The sequence below is a fragment of the Hylaeus anthracinus genome, unplaced genomic scaffold (assembly GCF_026225885.1).
Source record: "Hylaeus anthracinus isolate JK02 unplaced genomic scaffold, UHH_iyHylAnth1.0_haploid 12002, whole genome shotgun sequence".
NCBI lineage: Eukaryota > Metazoa > Arthropoda > Insecta > Hymenoptera > Colletidae > Hylaeus > Hylaeus anthracinus.
In genome coordinates this window covers 17,523,660-17,544,811 of record NW_026534349.1, presented here as the reverse complement: position 1 = coordinate 17,544,811, position 21,152 = coordinate 17,523,660, and the positions used below count along the sequence as shown (strand labels likewise).

At 33.8% G+C, this 21,152-nt stretch overlaps 1 protein-coding gene across 2 annotated transcripts in view; it reads right to left on the bottom strand.

The window, feature by feature from the left end:
• LOC128892329 (neurotrimin-like) overlaps window positions 1-20,866 on the bottom strand; it is a 28,305-nt gene extending 7,439 nt beyond the window's left edge. For both annotated transcript variants that reach the window (XM_054152694.1, XM_054152696.1), the window contains exons 1-5: window positions 20,628-20,866; window positions 17,575-17,703; window positions 17,247-17,384; window positions 6,248-6,397; window positions 2,560-2,607 (exon numbers count right to left, since the gene is read on the bottom strand). In XM_054152694.1, coding sequence (XP_054008669.1) covers window positions 2,560-2,607; window positions 6,248-6,397; window positions 17,247-17,384; window positions 17,575-17,703; window positions 20,628-20,841 — 679 coding nt within the window. In that variant the 5' untranslated portion in view covers window positions 20,842-20,866. The remainder of the gene's footprint in view (window positions 1-2,559; window positions 2,608-6,247; window positions 6,398-17,246; window positions 17,385-17,574; window positions 17,704-20,627) is intronic.
• Between the last annotated feature and the right edge of the window lie 286 nt (window positions 20,867-21,152).

The following is a 21,152-nucleotide window of genomic DNA, read 5'->3' as shown; positions in this document are numbered from 1 at the left end:
AATGGCATTCATTCGTGGCTTTTTATATAGCCGTTCATCTAAACGTCTAGCTCTCTGCAACGGATTCTGCCGACTTTTGTACGTCCTTTTCGCAACCAGCAGGCTGTCGGGAGCAAATGAGATGGTCGGCTTGTAAATCTGACACGGCCGTTCCTATTCATTCACAATTTCACACAGAAATAGTTCCGTCTCGACTTGAAAAACGAGCCTGCGCGAACGACGAAGCTGAACTGTCCTTGGAAAACTTTTGAGCAGTCAGGTTACATTTATGCGGAACGTTCGCGTTATTACTGTCCAACATTTTTCTTGCAAATGAATGTCGTAAGGGAAAATACAGAAGAAGGAAGAATGTCGCAATGTTTTAGAACAAGTATCATGACCTAAATCGATTTATGGGGCTTGCAAGAAGCTACAAATTATCAATCTGTTATGATAAATTTACCCAAAAATATACAGGGTGGTCCACGCAATTGTTTCAAGTCATAACTCCGTTATTATTGCATTTACAACAAAATGCCACAGGAGAAAGATAAATGGTACGAACACCACTACATCTGTAGGCCTTCAAATTTTTTTTAGATGCAGCAGTACATATGCAATTAACAATTGCATCATTTCTTTAAATAGAAATGCATATTTTTTTTTTACACAGATCGATTCTTCCGTTCATTCTACGTAAAAAATGATTAGGATATCATAGCAAAAAAATTATTAGTTCTCGAGATATTTTCAAAAATGTTTTTATTGAAGAAGATGCTCAAACGCTTCTCCATTACATTCTAAACATTTCTGATAACATTCTTTTATTGTTTGCATAACTGTGTTTAAATTATCTGCATCACACAACACAAAAGTGTCGTACATATCTTGTTTCTCACTGTTAGTAAAATACATTTTTTTGTATTTAGTGAAATACAGTTACACTTTTTCAAATTCTTAGTTTTCGTACTCGAGTTACGATTCGTGAATTGCTACTGAATGATGAAATGCTTACTCGTACAAATCAGTTTCTGTTATGAGAACAATGTCAAAAGGGTGTTTACCTTTACAAGCGTGTTTACCTTACTAATCATGAAGCGTTTGAGTATCTTCTTCAATAAAGACATTTTTTGAAAACATCTCGAGATCTAATAATTTATTTGCCATGGTACCCTAATCATTTTTCACGTAGAATGAACAGAAGAATCGATCTGTGTAAAAAACAAATATGCATTTTTGTTTAAAGAAATGATGCAATTGTTAATTGCATATGCACTGCTGCATCTAAAAAAAATTTTAAGTCCTACAGATGTAGTGCTCTTCGTACCATTTATTTTTCTCCTTTGGCATTTTTTCGTAAATGCAATAATAACGGAGTTATTACTTGAAACAATTGCGTATCCCACCCTATATAAAATCACCGGTCAATTTGATAAATATTCCATGATTTATCGAATTTACCAACTTTAGTGGGTATTATGCATAATTCCCAATCTATTACATTTACTGTAACACACATATTGCCTATTTCTTTCTTATAGTTTTTTTTTTCTCGTATCACTCATTTACAAAACAAGACGCGAGACAATTTGAACGTAAACACTCTGCAGAGTACATTTTTCGCAGAAACCTAAGCTCTGAAAATTATCACGCATTACAAGCCTTTCACAAGCCACGACGAGTATCTCAACTTTTTGAATATCTTCAAATTTTAATGTCCAAGCACTTGATAGTCACGTGGCTTTATAAAAAATAAATTTGCTTAACAATTACATGTAAAATCACTAAATGATCATATCATTTTAGTCTGTGAACAATACATAATTTATTTAAAAATCCAATTGAGTAACTCTATACTTAAGTACAATTCAGATTAATAATCCTAGCACCAATTCTTTGCAATTTAATTGGGAAAGGTAAAGTTGCTTTACTACAGAGTGAAACGAACCTTGACAAAGTGTATTGGTGACAGCATAGACTTTTGTCTACTGTTTGTAGAGGTTCATTCAAGAGAATATCCACGGTGTGGACAGGCATGCACAAACTACACACTCGATCTAATTAATCAGCGACCCGTTATTTCATCTCAAGTACGTTGCGCCGCATCATTCGGAAAGTACCACTCAACACAAAGCGAGCAATGACATAGGTCAATTATGTACTTGATTCCTAGTGTCAAGAGTCACATATAATGTATGTATGTTGAGCTTAGGTGATCAACGAGCGGCGAAAAAAATTCTTTTTGTTTGATATTATTGAAAATTATTACGTAGGTTTCTATGTATATTTGAACCTATTGTATTTCCTTATTTCTATAGCATTAATAAAATAATGCAGTTCACAATTGTTTTACGTGTGTGTTGAAAATTATTTTTACACACTTTTTTACATATTTATTCTTTTTAAGAAAGTACGAATCGCCATTAGCCAATCGAATGTTTGGTATTCCATGCTAGTTAAAAATATTTTCAGGAAATGAAACAGATGTGTGAATATTTTCTGCGCTCATTGTGTTTCGTGAGAAAACAAACGAATCGTACAGTTTAAATGTAAATAAAAATCTCAGAAATCATAACTCACCTCTGTGTTTGGTATTGCTGTTGCTGGAAGTCATGTTTTCTGTTATTGCTGAAACACGTAGAAGAAAATAGATTAGAAACGTTTGTTATTACTAATTTAGGTTTCAAAATATAATTTCGCATTTTAACGTGCAAATTACGATAGCATATTCGTTAACAAAAATAATATCACGCGATGTTTGTCTATCGCTTTAGTATTGATAATATTTGACAAATAACGAGTATTTAACTAAAATATCGTTTCGTACATTCAACGTTATATTATTTTACTGTTCATTCCGGTCTCAAATTTTTCCATTAATTATCTATTCTGTCAGAGCAAATTAATTACCAATTCTACCTATACTATAACATCCGATATTCTATTTATGTGAATCTCCGTAAAGACAAGTACAGTTCGCGGAATTTCATTGGACGAAGAATTGTTAAAACCAGTTCACAATAATACTAAAGCTCACAGAAATACGTTTGGTGGGATACATTGTACATAAGCATTAAATTACGCTCCTTATTATATTACAGATCAGAGGCATGCTACTAGCATGATGCTAGGTGCTGCCACCTGTAGTTTATCTATTGAAAGAAAAATATAATGCTTCCTCTTCCTGTTTCGTTTTTCTTGTGTGTGTCACGTGGAATGTATATAAAACTTATTTCTTTAATTTGCTCATATATTTTTTCATTGTATACTTTTGTTTCTCATAGACATTGTAATTTTATTTCTCTTTAATTAATATACAGGGTGCCCCAGCCTTAGTGATACAGCGCTCTAACTCCAAAACTATCGGCCGAATGCAAAATTTCAAATATGGAAATTGCATGGTAAAATGAGGCTTATGTTTCAGCGAAAAGGAATTTCTGTTAACTTTGTTATTAACGAGATGTGATGGTCAAGTTTCGATTTTCAAATGGAAATATATATTTTTTTATTATACCATGCGATAGTACTTTTCAAGACGAATTCATTAAGCTTTAATGTATTTACCCGATTTTTATTAGTTTTCAAGCTATAACGCTTCAAAGTTTGCTAACTTTCAAGGAAAAAGCTCGGTTCGGCCCCGGGCGATCCTATTGATGCGGTAAGCACCATGCGGTTCTTCAAATCGATACGAAGGGTCTCGCTTGGGATTCTAGGCCCAGAATATCGGGATCCTTACCATTTTCTTCCGTATCGATTTCAAGAACCGCATGGTGCTAATTGCATCAATGGAACCGCCCGAGACCGAACCAAGATTTTTCCTTGAAAATTAGCAAATTTTTAAGCGTTATAGCTTGAAAACGAATAAAAATCGGGCAAGTACATTAAAGCTTAATGAATTCGTCTTGAAAAGTACTATCGCATGGTATAACAAAAAATATATAGTTCCATTTGAAAAACGAAACTTGACCATCATATCTCGTTAAATAACAAAGTTAACAGAAATTCCTTCTCGCTGAAATATAAGCCTCATTTTACCATGCAATATCCATATTTGAAATTTTGCATTCGCCCGATAGTTTTGGAGTTAGAGCGCTGTATCACTAAGGCTGGGACACCCTGTATATACAATTTAATAAGGAGTGTCTGTGGAGTGATAATTTATTGATTCAAGATCCAAACACGTTTTCCTAATATCAAAAATTAACTTTAAAAATAAGTGACTGTGTATCTACTCAAACTTCTTGTACATAAGTATACATACACACATATGTACGGTCGTGCGTTTGACTAATTGGAATTCAAATAGCGCGTGCTGAAAGTCACACCTCTAAACTTTAATGATTATATCTCGGTGACAAAGTTTCAGATTGCAGTATGCTAAAAGACATTTTGATAATATTCACGTGAGAAATTAAACTACAAGTAGTGTCCAACGTTTCTATCTATATATTCTATGTACTTTTGATGTTTTCTCTAATTTCAGTAGGTATCTAGAGTTCTAGAATATTTCCATTCTTTGGCAATTACTCTGATGATCTGTTAGAAAATTATAATCGGCGCGTTTTCGGTCATCTTGGCGATATGTCGAAGATGTCGATGCGCCTTTGTTTTTACGTCGAATCGATGCGACATGTCACGGGTTTTATCAGTTCGATCGTTGCGCTGCGATTATTCACCAGGGTTTCCAACTTGGGAGTTTTGCCCCTAGATTTAGGGAAAATGTATAAGCTGAATTTTTAGGGCAACTTTTGGGGGGCAAATTGTTTAGAAGAATCTTTTTAGGTGTTTTTCAATGACAGCGCTACTAACTACATAGAGATATTCACAGATATTTCTGTTCGTGGAGGTAGTTGTGCCCTGTTGAAATTTTGAGTTAATTGATCATTTAGTTTACGAGATACATGATACGAAAAAATACGAAAATATGTAAAATTCTACGAAAATGGCAAATTTTGATTAATCATACCTCGTAAATTAGATGATCAATTAATTCAAGATTTCATAGGACTATTTCTTGGCAATGGCATACACGATAGTACGATTCCTTCGTAAGGAATTCCTTCGTAATTTTTACGAATGAAATATCTCACTTTGTCACCATCAATCTTGACAGTGGAGCAGTGATTTAAACAATTATTGGGGTTTGAGTGATTCAAATGAGATTGATTAGAGTGGCATTTGTATGTGCATTATACATGTTGTATACGACATATATATCATTAAAGGTTTATTCCACATTGGTTGTGGAACACAAGTATGGATTTAACAAAAGTAAAAGTTAACAAAACGAAGAAAGAGAAGTATGCAGAATATTATAGGAAAAATAAAAACAATAAATAACAAAATGAAATGTAAAGTTTTTCGTAAACGTTTAATAAAGTATCTTTTTTTAATTAATTTATCAGCTGATTGTCATTTACTTCTGTTTATTTTCTGATTTATCTTCTGTTAATTTTATTTTTCTTACGCCTATAACATCATTCTTGTTTAAGTTTCAGTTCCTAATTGAATGATGATAATTCACTTAATAATTAATTGAAATTAAATTTATCCTTCTATGCATAATATTATAATAAAGTCTCGAAACAATGTTAAAATAGTGTTAATTGAGCAGTTAAACAATTGAAATAAGCGGTTCGTACTTAGGTTAGTGTTGAATGTATTGTGGTGCATGGTGAATTCTAGACTGTTGCGCAAATGACCAGGGTTTAAATCCCCAATTTGCAACTTGTTTTTAAGTAATTGGTCTCTTAACTCAATTTTAAATAAAATATCTTTATTTGTGAGAAACTGTAATAAATAAATAAATAAAATATTTTCTTTTAACTTGCGTCAGGGGAAATCGTTCTGTACTGATTGGTAACACTGTTATTCACATGCGAACATGAACAAAAGGTATTTCCAAAATCATATTGTACAAGTTTTGTCTCGGTGGGTATTTCTTCGTTTAAATAGCAATTGGTTTACAAAAAAAATTTTTTCTTTTACATATTTAAAAATCTAAATGCTCGAGTACTCGAGTAAAATATGATCTTGAAAAAAGTTTTTGATTAACAGAATATTTGCCAATTCGTAGTAAACAATTTTCTTCGTCTATACTAAAAGTGCTAAGGTTAAAGGAAATATTTGATGCATATTTAAAGTAGTGGTATTCCAATAGTCTATTTAGTAAGATGCTAATACAGGTAGAATTCCTAAAAGTGTTATGTAAAGTATGTACATACATTAGGGATGATTCGTCACATGGTTAGCAATTAGCATTACTTACCGTAAACTTTGATGCTGCCATCGGTGTCTCCCAAGGAGTTCCTGGAGACACACTTGTACGATCCAAAATCCGAGCGACTGACGGAACTTATCGTTAGTTTCATGTGAACTTTGTATGCGTTGTCCAAAAATATAGGGTCGTACTTCCCTCCTGAAACGAACAATAATTCTATTAAGGGGGTCACTACCAGCTGTTTTTTACTAACTTTTACTTTGTAACTTTTTACTTTGTACTTCGTACTTTTGTACTTTGTAAGTAAAATTTGACATCTATCGGTACATTTTTCTCAGCTATACCCTATCCGATTGTACTCAACCTTTTTATAGGTCGTTCTATAAAGTCCGAACTACAAAAGACCGATGAGTTTTTTAAACAAAAATTAAGAAAAAAACAGGGCGATTTTGAAAAAAAAAATTTATTTTGTGATTTTTCACACTTTTTAAATTAGTTTAACTAAATACAATTTTGACAAACCGTCTTCACTGTTTTGTAGATAAGTCGATTCTGCATAAAAAAAAGTCCGAACTCAATAGGTCAACTGTAGCCAGAGTTATTTCTATAATATGTGCGTAATTATCTATTTAGTGCTGTCAATGATTTCAATCTAGAAATAATAAACCAAAACAACAAGAATCACATGAATTTTGACATCAGTCAAAATTTGAATTGGGAATTGCTTCAGCAATCAAATATCGTCGATTGTAATTTTAGATACTAGACGTATTTATTCGTAGGTTTTTATTTCTATCGCGTGTTTCGCTGGTATCTCGTGAAAACAGCCTCTGCTTATTGTACATTCCGAAGGCACGAGAACAGAAACGTTTAACTGCATTTTTAGTATAATCGCGAGTTTAAAGACATATTGTCCATATACGACACCTATTCAAATAACATAAATATTTTGGAATACAGAAGATACAAAACTACTCGTCGGATATTAAAATTCTCAGTGACACAACACCGATACAAAACACGTGTATCTTCTGGTGCTATGTTGCATTAAATAGTAATAATCATAGCGACTACTGTGAATTACATTTTTTACACTTTTATTTACACAAATAATTACTTATGATTAGATAACAAATTTCCTATATCTAACAATAAAAATAATTAATAATTTAATTGTAATTCTGTTTATATCTGGCTTATATTTCTTCTGAGAAGAGCAGGATTTTTTGAAAATATATTTTCTCTTGTCTCGCGAAGATCAGTGTGTTTAGTAATTAACCACTCTTGGTTCCATGTTTCTAAAATTCTTTTTGCTAAATGAATCTGTGCGCCATACTTTGGGATTCTAATATAACTGAGGGATATATGTCATGGTCCCTCCGTCTCTTCAAAACATGAATTTTCTGGTTGTTTTGTGATAAGTGATATAAGATTATTTGTTTTTTTAGTCAGTTCATGTTGCAATTTTTAGATTGTTGAGTTTCTGTTGTAGGGGTTGTAGATTTCTTTAAGGATCTTTTCGTTATCTGTACTAATTTGTTACAATGTATTTATATTTCTTTCTATGTTCTCTATTCTTTCTAATGCTAGTAAAATAATATAAATTTCGGAAGTTCTTTTTGAAAATTATTTTAGAAATAAGTATTTAATTTTATTATTCCCTATAATTATTGTTCCTAGGTATGCATTATTTTCTTTCTTAACATTAGTATGAATTTATACAATTATTGTTGAATTTATTTAGTTTCTTTCTCTATTTATGTTAAGTATTGTTTGAGGTGGCAACCGTTATGATTCTACGGTAGATTGATTTGTGGATGTGACATATTTAATTTTTCCAGAATTCTGTCTAATCTTATTCCAAAAGAGATGTCTTGTTTCTGTACTTCGTTAAAAATATTCTTGCTTTTAATGAAAAATATGTATATCATTATGTACTGGATTTGTTTCGGATAGCGATAGAATTTCTTTTCTCTTAATGATGGAATCCTAATGTCGGGAATAAACCTTTCCTTAATGCAAAGAGCATATTACTTCGTTTCCTTTCGGATACGGCAGTTGAACACTTCGGTAAAGCTTGTCTAGCATGTAGCTAAGTTTCATCCGAATAATCCGCAAACAAGAATCTGTTGAAACGATTACTGAATGCTAGAGCAGAACCTGCTAGACAAGTTCCACTGAAGAGTCTAATCGGCAGATTTAGAACTAAAAGCCATCACGATCATTCCGGGTGTCCTAAAAGTCTTTAAAAACAAATAATTCCTGGCGTTAAAAAAATTCTTTTAATAAATTGTTGATACATTCAAGGAAATGTTACATATCATGACGCCCATTTCGCTGGTTCTGGTCGTCATGTGGAAATTAAGAGGTCGCAAGCATTTGCTTTATTCTTTTTTTTGCCATAATTAAAGACCATCTCTTTCACTATCTCTTTATCATTGTTTCTTTTATTTCTTGAGTAATTTCATACACTCCTATAGAAATTACGAGTACACTAAAATTCACCTGGCAAATCTATGGCATTTCATCGATAGGCGGCACATGATGTCATACGTATATCAGTCGGTACTCACTCGTTTTCGGATTTCGTGTTTTTGACGGTTTCTTCGCTCTTAATAGTTTTAGCGTTTTTGACGATTCTCACGCTTTGGCAGTCGTCGTGCTTTTCGTTAGTTCGTCTTTGCCGTATTCACTGCGTTTTTGGTAGCTACGGTTTTTTTTCTAAAAAGTTCGTTGCGTGAACATGAAAGCGTGTACGTGGAAGAAAATCGAGAACATGAAAAGATTCGGAAATGCAAAATCGTTTCTGGCTAGAATTCCTTCTTTGACATAAATCGAATTATTATTTGCTATTAATCGTATTATCACAAATAATAATATCAATATTATATGCATTAATATTATTGTATCAATTAATCATTTGGACATTAACATTACACATTTTATATAAAATACGACGTGGCTGTTTTTTTTATATAAAATTATTGTCTTATTTAGTATATATGCTACGGTAAATGTAATAAACTGGAGATTATGCATAATCCCTATTAAAGTTGGTAAATGTGATAAAATATAGAATATTTATCAAATTGACCGATGATTATATACAGGGTGTCCCAAAACTCGCGTAGGAGCCGGAAATGAGGGGTAGCTGAGACGATTCTGAACAACAATTTCCTTTGTAAAAATGTCGGTGGGGGCTTCATTTTTGAATTATTAACGAAAAACAGCGACCAATCACACGGCCCGATTAGCGCGCGATCAGCCACGAGAGCATAAGCTCGAGCCAGGACTAGCTGGTTGCGCCAGATCGCTGCGTAGCCAGCTGAGCGCGCGTTAATCGGGCGCTGTGGTTGGTCGGTGTTTTTCGTTAATAATTCAAAAACGGAGTCCCTACCACCGATATTTTTACAAAGGAAATTGTTGTTCAGAATGCCAAACTCGTAATAGGGAATGTGACAAACTTGTTAATGGCATGTGCTGTCTACACGGAACTAATGTACTCTTGAAATCTGAAAACCGTCACGAAACCGTACTTCAATGAAAAAAGGGGCTAAAAACGGCGTTTCCAGGCACATTTTCACTGAAGCAAGCTGTCTATTAGGGCTACATCCCCCGCTTAGGACGAGTGGTATAACCTAGTAAAAGGTAATATTGCATGTAAAAATAAGTCGAAAAAGTGGAATAACATTTTTTCGTTTGACGCTTTGTTTTCGAGAAAATCAAATTTGAAAATTCGATCCAGTACACGTGCACTGTACCGTCTCTAGGTGTAAATATGTATTATAAATAAGAAATGTTAATGTATGGATAATACATTTATTAATTTTATTGATATTTCTAACGTTAATTGCATAACATTATTGAATAAACTGTTCAAAATGCTGTCTTTGTGACGCGTGCATATCATTGCTCGTCTTATTAGTGAATAATGAACCCCAATGAATTTCGACACTTTATTTGAGTAAAAGCATTTATTATTTTTTCCTTCAGCTAAAGAAAATTTCCACTTGTTTCTGCAATTTGGAAATTGTTGCCTATAATATTCAGCTGCTGCTGTTGCATTTCATGGCAAGCTCCTAATGCTTTTATCATTTCGACGTATTCGCAGTTGCTATAAGTAGGCATTGTCACAACTTGACTGATCGAAACAAATTAAAAGTAGAAGAATGTCGTATGGTTAAAGACAAAATGTAAACATTAGAAAGGTCAACATTACAACATGTAAGCATAAAATAATTTTTGGAAAAAAAATATAACCGACTTCGACAAAATATTAAAATTGCACTAAAAAGTATGAAATAATTTATATTTCATTTATATTAAATGATATTCAATAATACATTACATTTTTATTTCCTTTATATTAAATTATGTTAATTAATCTTTTCGTAGTTGGCGCAAAAGTAAAAATTTTAATTCCTGGTTGAGTTAGTTTTTTGTGATGACGGCAATGTTGAACGCTTTTAATGTATACATGTATACTGTCTACGTGAAAGTCCAGGTCGGTCCCCTGGACTTGTTGATGGCAATAGACTAGATACTTATCTAGATACTTAAGAGACTTATAGAAGGCAATAGAGCAAAACTCCCTACAATTGCTCAAGACTAGAGTTTTACGTGGTTTCCGAGTACTTGCCTCGATGAAATGTAATAATGGAGAGGGCTATTGTCGTTCCATTCTCTTTCCTGGTCGGCTGTGTAAGGGTTCGTTAGAATAAGAAACCCTAGCAGTGGTCACTGGTACTAATAATCAGTTATTAGGCGCTTGTTTGTCGTTTTACAAACCCATCACCTTCGTGTGGATGCAGGTATGTCCGTATAGCCGAGGTACTGTCCTATGGAACGCTCAGCCAGACAATAAATGTCTACGTGAAAGTACTGTCTGAGTAGATTTGGAATAGTTTTTGGTGGAGGCGCCGATGGAGAAAAGTGTTAATGTATATGATGTCTAAAGTAGATATGATGATAGCAATAATTTAAGGGCATAAGTTTTGTCCCCTCGACAGAAAGTTAAACCAAATTTGGTAATTTTTAATGTAAGTAATTTTTAAATTCGCGCCGACTACGAAAAGATTATTTCACATAATTTAATATAAAGGAGATAGAAATGTAATATATTATTGAATATCATTTAATATAAATGAAATAGAAATTATTTCATACTTTTTAGTGCCATTTTAATACTTTTTCAAAGTCGGTTATATTTTTTTCCAAAAATTACTTTATTTCACTCTTTTTAGTGGCAATCTATAACCAATAGGTTTCATGCAATAACAATAGCTATGACTAATATACAGGATGACCCAAAAACTTGGAGGTCCGTGAAAAGGATGGTGATTTGAAACAATTTTTCCTTAGCGAAAATGGTGTTCGAGGCTTCGTTAAGAGGATATTCCAGAAACAGAAACTCACGACCAATCAGAGCGTGAGTATGTCGGAGGAGCGCCTGCGGTAGCGTAGACTCCGCAGACGCTCCACGGCATACTCGCGCTCTGATTGGTCGGGGCTTTCTGTCAATATCTCCTTAACGAAGCCTCGAACAACATTTTCGCTATGAAAAAATTGTTTCAAATCACCCCCCGAAACACCTCATTCAAGGACATCCAACATTTTTGGGACACCCTGTATAGTTGCAAATGAGATTATCAGGAATGCATGTGCAACTACATGTGAAAGGATTGATTGCGTTTGGTAAATTCCTTCTCGAGCTACACCAGAGCATAGCAATTTTGCATCAACAATGGTTTTATAAACAATGAAAGTGTCCATAAATTTTTGCAAATGGGAACATCACGAATTCATCTATCATGAAATGCGGAAGGCTCCATCGCAATCGGTTAATTCCTTGCCGAGTTACATAAAAAAAATAGAAATTTTGCAAGAGCAATAGTTATAAATAATAAGAAAAATTTTGCGATAAAAAGTGCAATAAAGTGTTAAAAAATGGAAAAGGGTCAAATATATTTTTAAACTTTTAAGAGGTAACGAAGCCCTACCAGATGCAAGAAGATTCAATCCGATTGGTCAATTCGTTTCGGAATAAGAAGCAATACAAAATTTTTCGTTTTTTTGCGAAAAAACGGGTAAAAAATGAGAAATCCCAAAATTCTTTGGTAATAGGACTACCCCGGAGATATGTTCTACAAGATGCAACAGGTTTCATCCCGATTGGTCAAGCCGCCTGGACGTAATCGAGTAACATACATTTAAAAAGAAAAGAAAAAGAAAAAGAAATACCTCCTCCTTTTCGAAGTCGGTTAAAAAGGAAACTTGTAGCGAGCAATGGTTACGCGTACTGGTTAGAATTTTCAAATTCGATTTTCTCGAAAACAAAACGTCAAATGAAAAAATGTTATTCCTTTTTTTCGACTTACTTTTACATGTAGTATTATCCTCTGGTGGGTTGTACCACCCGTCCTGGTACATCCTGTATTTAACAGTATTCAAAATTGGTGCCCCTACCAAAAACTACTACAAACCTACTTAGACAGTATTTCCGAGTAGACAGCATATGCATTAACAATTTTATCACATTTCTCATTACGAGTTGGGGAGTATATAAAATTCCCGGTCAATTTGATAAATGTTCCATAATTTATCACATTTATCAACTTTAGTGGGGATTATGCATAATCACCGCATTTATCACATTCACCGTAATATATACATACGTACACTCTAGCAAATGACAAACAAAAGTTGTATCTATTGTAAAATTTTCCAACGGTTAGGTGCCAGAGTACTTTTAAATTTCCACGGATGCAACCCGTAGTGATCGCAAGTATGTTAGTTTCCAAGGATTGTCAATGACACAATCGAAAGGTGACAAGTCATGCTGATCGATCGGTTACAACAAATGGAGCCTTACTCGTCTTTTCGGACGGAACGGTCCTATAACGCACAAGACGAGTATAGAAATTTCAACAGCTTTTGAAGGGACATCACAATAGTTCAATCAGTTTGAAAGATAGTCTTGCTTGTTCCCATGCCCGGGATATTTTAGTATTCGCAGCATAGCAGTCTAAGTTAACGTGATTTCTGTTTAGATCGACACCATTCAGAAACGTTTCCGTTCTCCAGCTCCTAAGATTCTAGATTCCATCCACCGATGGTCCTATCTTCCACGAATGGGTTACGAAAAGGCTACGTGGATGTAAAGCAAAATAATGAATGAAAAGTGCGACTGTAAACTGAATAGTACAAGTAATGCTCTTACGACAACTTTAAATCCATTCGAACGTCTTCAAAAACTGTTTTTTGGAATTGGAAAACGAATGAATCTTCTGCTTAACAACGGCGATTCTTCTACAATTGATTTCTCATTAATTCCATTAAGTTTTGAACAATACTTGTGTACGTCGATCGATTTTCTGTCGCTAAGGTAATTTATAGGAACCAATCCCTCCATTGTCCAACATATAATGACCATAATCTTGTTTAGGTACCTACCTACAGACTTGGTTACAGGGCGTATTTCTGTTTTTCAAGCTAGTCCAATCATTATATTCTGTGTTTTCGATTATCGTGAAAACCCCCCTTTGACTACACATTTAATGTAAAAATAATTTGTTTTCGTAGCATAAAAATAGATGTAGATTTGAATAGATTTTTGGATATGATCTAAATTCGGATGTAATGATGAGAGGAATGGACAGTCAAATTGTTGCCAAATTTAATGCCTTCTTTGGGAATTATAGTAATTCCAAATGAATCAGTCTTTCTTTTCTACGGAATGTTCATACACGACAGAATTATTAATTAGAAACAAATGCAAAAACTTACAGGTCCTCAATCATAGATTAAACGACAGTGGTTGAAAACCGACTTATAGCTCAGCAACCAATGTAATCAAACGCTAACAGAATCCTGTAGCTCAGCAAATAGTGTAATCAAACGTAAAATGTATCTATACTCGCTCACTTCCGTTTGATTACATTTCAAAATAAAGAACGAAACCAGAATGATTTTCAACCATAAAACTTCTCCTCAAAAACGTTAACAAACTTCCCAACGAACAAAGTTCTTCCAAACGTTCAATTTGGCAATATCAAACAGAATCATACACCGTTAAGTTGGCACGGATTTCTATCAGCTTTTATTATGAACTTTGATTGGAAGGTCAATGAATTTGTACGGAAAAGCTCTACTGAAGAATAAAATAGGTAAGAATGATGGCAACAGAAGTACGACTATTCTTGATATCCTTAAAATATAAAGAAAAGAAATGGTTGTTGAATTAGAAATAGGAACGGGAAACAAAATAATGAGGCCGTCTTCGAAATGAGACGCTTTATTCAACCGATCGACGGTTTACGATACACTGACTCGTCTCGACTCGTCGCGCCACGCGTCAAGCACGTCGAACAAAGAAAAACAACAAAAGCATTTACAGTTTAATTATAATCCGACACTACTTCTTTACGGATACACGTATAAAGAGAATTGAAATTGTCGCTTTTAACATAAAATTGATTGTAACTTTTACTCTTAGAAAACGTCATTTTTCGTTTCAAAGTATCTTCTAAAGTGTATAATAAATATTTTACACCGTTGTCTTTTCGACTGGAAGTTATGTAGTAACGCGATCGTACGATCACAATTCATATTGTACATACTATTATTGCCTTCGATACAAATGCAAATACCAACTAGACTGGCGACGACGTAATAACGACAGGAGGAAAAGCCAGACCCTGTCATTTCAGTGTTCATATACATACTCGCATCCTCGGTCTTCCTCATAAATGCCAGATAAAATCATAGTATACCTTTAACGTTCTCTTCAGATTCACATGCATTATTCAGAAGATAATTCTGTTGGAATATCCGATTGAAAAGAGAATCTAACAAAGCATTTGGCTATGTGCGTAATGTACCATCCAGGAACGTGTCAGACAGTCCATTCTGTCTTTCGATTAATATTTTATACGGTTTGAAAATTACACAAATTTTTGTGCAACTGTAAAACTTTACAACTACACAAGTTAAATGGTTTGGCATACAAAAGACTATAATACTACTAACAATTTAGTACTGAAGTTTCGTTTCGATCTGCAAAGTGAATTTTAATTATATTTTAGTTCAAGTTTTGATTACCAACTTTTCTAGGTAGATATTTCGAATGCATTACGCGGTTTCAACTTTTTCTAGCTAGTATAACCCTAGCAAAATGCTGCAATAATAAAACAAAAAGTTAGCACTCGTACCTTCGTGCGGGTATATGTCTTATCCTTTGAAGGAAATGTCGCAGTAATAAAACGCAAATAAAGATGGACGCCATTCTTAAGATAAAAGAAGTCACTTTTTGAAAATGTCGAGAAAATGCATACGATCGCGAAAAAAATTGTTTAAAAATTGTCGATATTTAGAAATTCGTATAAACCAAACATCATTACAATAAATTATATGGTTTCAAAGTTACACTATTTAATATGACGTAGTTATAAACGGTCTTCAAGTCGAAAGGGTTAATATGCCATCTAAAAATGGAATGCAAACCGTTATATGCACGCTTAAACTTTCAAAATACCTTTGGAAAAAAATCTTAACGAATAGATCGATCTGTTAAGTCATTTGCATCCACTGTTCTGCTTGCTCTCGTTCTAAAGAGCAATTGACGTGTCGTAAACACACGACACTGCGCACGCGGCTAGTAACTCAGATGAACGTACACATAACCCTTGAGTACCTAAACTTTTAAACTCACTAACTTTAACGTTCTCGGAAAACAAGCTTACGGGTCACGTGAAGTAACTGCTCAACAGTGAACATTAAAGTCACCGACACGTGTATCATACCATGTAACCACTGTAGCTCAAAAAACATTTTAGACGAAAAACAACGTTAAAAGGTTACATCACCTTGACAATTACAAAAAGTTGAACAGTTTTTTTTTCTTTGAAGTAATTGCTTAGATCTTTGAAAATAATATGAAAATAGTCTCATTGAAACATTATTTGTAATCAAATATTTCTCATAAGTAAAAAGTCTGCGCGTTTTAGTTAATATAACTTAGTTAAATAGATGCGTTATTCAAAATTTTAAACGTGTTTTTAACATTCATGCGTGCAAAACTGAAATACTCTCATTATCTATTTATTTGTTTGCAATTTTGATAACTATGGCGTAATTGATCTGGTACATTCTTGAAAACATTTTACAGATTCGCCATTTTCATGTACTTTAGGGTTGAACGATATGAGTGCATGCTTAAATACTTAGTTTAGACGAAAGGTGAAAATAATTGTTTGATTTTTCGGTCCTATAGATGATTATTCCTCTTGAGTTGTTGGTTATTATTTCATTAAAGCCTACGATGCGCGCGCGCGTGTGTGTATGTACTTGGTTCACGGGGTACTTAATGAATCTGATTAAATCAGAAGTATTGAATAAGGGGCGCCAATCAGGTGGCGCCTATGCGTCAAAATGAGTTTCACGTGAACCGCGAGCAAGTATATCGCGAAACACGGAAAATACGGGGATCTGAAAGGAACGGTGATGGATCGATGGAAAGTACTAAAGCTAGCTTTTATAGACCGGGCATAAAGCAGAGCGGAACGTTTATACTCGCGCTTCGTCGGTAGTCGTGTTTATGCGTTCGGCATCAACCTTTCATTATTCAAAAGGCTCGTTGCAACTGGTTACTTTTCTTCCTGGAGAATACGTTATGCCGAAAGATTGTACGCAACGAAAGCACATAATTATACCCTAAGAAGTTGTAAGAATCTACGAAAAAAGGAAAATGTAAACTGTCAACGTTTGATCTAAGAAAAGTTTACGTAAACGTGCACTACATTTAACATTTTCTTGAATTCGAATATTTTTAACAATTAAATCGGAAATTTATTATTTATCAAATGAAAATGACAAAATCTTACAATTGTTGACGACAACCGTTTTTGTATCTTTTAAACGTATTTGAAATCGCTGTTTAAATCAAGATTTGGCCCACCTCTGATTACGTTGACATTGCTTTACATTTGTATTTACTATTCATAATTGGAGAAAGAAGTGATCAAGTGAGTGAATCATTTTGTTAACGTACCTTGTGCAACTATTTCGTTTTTATCTCTTGTCCAGTAATTGATGGATTTGGGATAAGCTTCCGAGTTACACTCCAAAGTCAACTGTTCTCCTTCCCGAGCACCCACTAATTGATTTTGCACCCAAATCATAGGAGGAACTGGAAGAAGCAAGACAATAATTCGTCACGCATAAATGAACCTTTGCTTTCTTTCTATGTATATATTTAGTTTCTACAGTCTATTTTGTCGCAATGTCTATCTAGAGCAATGAGTATGGCGTGTTATTCTAAAGCATTGTTATTAAAAATTTACAGTATACTATATAAATGATATCGTAGCCTTACTTACAATGTACAGTCAGCATAATCCTTTTGCTGACGGAAGGTGGCACGTGATTGGATGCGATACAAAAATACGATCCCATATGTAATCGATTCACCTTAGTAATATTAAAAGTTGGTCCTTCTACGTTCAAGACTGTAACATAAATTGTACTAGCTATAATTTGTTTTGGAATGCAATTAAACATACATTCAAGTTTCAAGATTAAAAGCTTGCCCGTAATTTTAGTCAAAGGTCATCGTGTGAGTACATAAATTGAACTTGCAATAATAGAATTTGTAATAAAAATTTACCATTTTATATATTTCAATTTAAGAGAAAAATATCGAAGATTATAATTTAGTTGGTATTATATAATATGAAAAAGACAAAATGACCTTAAAATAACCTTGAAAACGGACATGCATTAAAAAACTAGTAGTGCTATCTGACTCCCCACTAGAAACACTAAAGGACGTGTGTCGGTTTGTTTTGTTTTAAATCACGTCTTCGAAATTTTTTACAATCTAAACTTAAACGGGACACCTGTATATAGGTAATATATGTATATACGAAGTAGTTACAACATAAAATTTAATTTTGGTCAAAATAAACGTGTATTTAAGCAGATGTAGATAAATACGAATCCGTTAAAGGTATCATCGTAGTATACGAATGAAAATTATTTGACGATTCATGTCACGATATAATGTTGAATATAATTTTGATCGTAAATGTAGATATGCGTACGTACTACGATAATATACCCGAAGAAGTCAATCTGTTTATTTGCGACAAGTGGTATAAGTCGAGTCGAAATACTAATGTTCTGTCGACAGTACTGGAATATTTAAAATTTGTAATACATTGTCTGTTAAATGAATGAATTATTATTAACTAAAGATGTATCATTGCATGTTGAGAGTGAGCTCCGAAACATGCAATCTAAACACGGCAGGTCAGATCAGTCGCAGTGGAATAATTAATTCTCAACATGCTTTGACACGTATTTAATAAATCATACCTTGCCTATCAAATAAATTTTAAACTGTACATATCGTAGAGGTATCATCCGAGCGTTGCTATTTTGAAGCCGCGAATTCGACACCTAGCAGAGAAAGTAGGTTTGTCCTGTCTTTGTCAGACGCTTTAGAAGACTCCAATATCTATTGTAAGAAATAGTGCCTATCTATGTTGTCGTACTTTCATTGACCTTTCCAATTTTCACGTACATACATATGTTACCAAGAATCAATATTTACGTGATCTCTTATATTGGTCTAGACACGCTTTAAAAAATTCAAAAGATGGTGGAAGAGGACTTCGGATCGATTTTGTTGTTCCGCATAGTAACACCTGTTATTATTAGCTACTAGTATTTATTTTTAACGTAGATTTCTGCAACAGTGATTTAAAAATCGTTCAATGTTTCTTGTCACTTTGCTATTGTTATTTCTTCACTCGCAATGCAACAAGGTTGTTGTTAGACCTTTGTTCATAAAATTGAAACAGCATAAACATGTTCGATAAAGTATTGGTGTTATTTTAGATAATGACTTGCAACCAATAGGAAAATGTAAAGATATTATTGTCTCTTGTACTACCATTTCTGTGCGAAATTTTTTGTTTCCGTGATTGAAGTCCAAATAGAAATTTACACGTAACAGTCAACTGGAGTAACGCAGTATTGGTGTTTCCTTCCATACGTAGCGCCAAATTTAGTTTACTTATCTGGAAGTCTAGGTAGTCTACATCCGTACGTTAACCACGATTAAATCTGGTGAAATATTTGCTTCCAGCTAACAAACTGGACGATGCCAAACACGATAGAACGAAAAGCGCGTAAAGTCTAACGAGGCGAGAGAGAGAGAGAGTTACCTTTTCATTACTCCACAAGTAACAAGCCCACCAATTAGTGTTTAGAATGTTTCGCTATTGAAGTGAACATTTTATTTCGAACATTAATTAACATTAAAATGTAAAGATTTATCTAAAACTGCATCTGTGAAAAGTAGGAATAGATAAAATTCTTATCTAGATGAAATTTCTTTCTAGATTCACTAACAATAAGTTCGATTTCAAACGTTTTATTAGAAGATATACAATTCGAAAATTAATCGCGTGAAACAATTAAAATGAAACATCCTATACGAATTCAATACACAATCCTATCGTTCTTTTCCCAGTAAATATACGAATAATTTTATTAGAAAATCATAATCGGCGCGCTTTTGGCCATCTTGGCGACAGATCGAAGATGCCGATGCGCCTTTGTTTTTACGTCGCAATAAAAATCAGTTCGATCGCTGCGGAACGACTATTCATATGTGAACAAATTTGGATACCTGCCTTGGTTTGATATATTGGGATTAATTCTGGAGGTAAGTAAATAAAATTATCTTAATCGATGAACAAGTGATATTATTCGAGGAATTGATGTGTATTACCGCAAGGGTACATGCGTTTAATTAAATAGAAACCTAAACTCATTCAATGTATCATTGTAGATGCATCCTTTTGGTGTTTGTCAATTTCAATGCAAATATAGGAAATCTTTTCGTGTATGTAAACGTATCACCATCTTTTAATCTATTGGCCTTGCTCGAACGCGGGATGTTTATCCTCCACGGAGACTACCAGACTAGGTTGCCGCACCGCGAATCTGCAGAGTACGCTTCCGCAGGTAAATGCGGATATTTGAAAACCTTAAATCCATTTATTGAAATTGAGGTTGTTATATAACAATCGTATCGTCACAAGTTTGATCAATGTGCACCCATAACTCTCATTTGGTTTTATACAAGGTATTTCACCTTCGATCTGAAGAATACTTTAAGAAATACTGTAAGAAACAAAAAGTATCTCGGGATGTGTTCGTTAGAAATCTGACCGAAGGTTCTTTTTGCATTACGTCAGCGTATCCCAACCACTTTTCATTTGTAAATATATCCATTAGCAAATATTTGATGAAGCGTCAAAACGTTACTGACACGAATGAACAAATTACAAAGAAATGGTATAAAAAAATGAAATTAATATAGAATATAGGTATATAAATTCTGACGTGCATCAAGACTCACCTTTTGTTCCATTCCCCAAGAGTATTAACTGGCTATCCTCGCGTCGCCAGGTAATGTTAGGTTCCGGTGATCCTGTCGCAGTACATCGTAAAGTTACGTTGCTACCTTCTCGCACCACCATATCTGTGCTCGTTTGATAATCCAGAATGTTTGGCGGAACTATCAAACAAAAGAAAGAATATGTAAATGAAATCCTTGCGCAAGACTTATTCATCGTTACCTTTGAAATTATATTTATTTAATACCAATTCTCATAGCAATTCAAACTCGCCGTTAATCCTTTTACATCTTTTTTCATATATGCATATGATCAAATAATGTTTACGTGGTTATATAATTATGTTGTAAAGCACTTGCTCAGGTTAATTACGATACTATGTTTAATCAAACAGGAAGCTGCGATTGGAGTTACCAATCCCGGATTATACGTATCAACAGAGTACAGGTATTACAGGAAAAGATTATACTTTTTACCTTTCTAAACATTGGAAAACATCTATAATGTTTTTATTATATATCGCACAA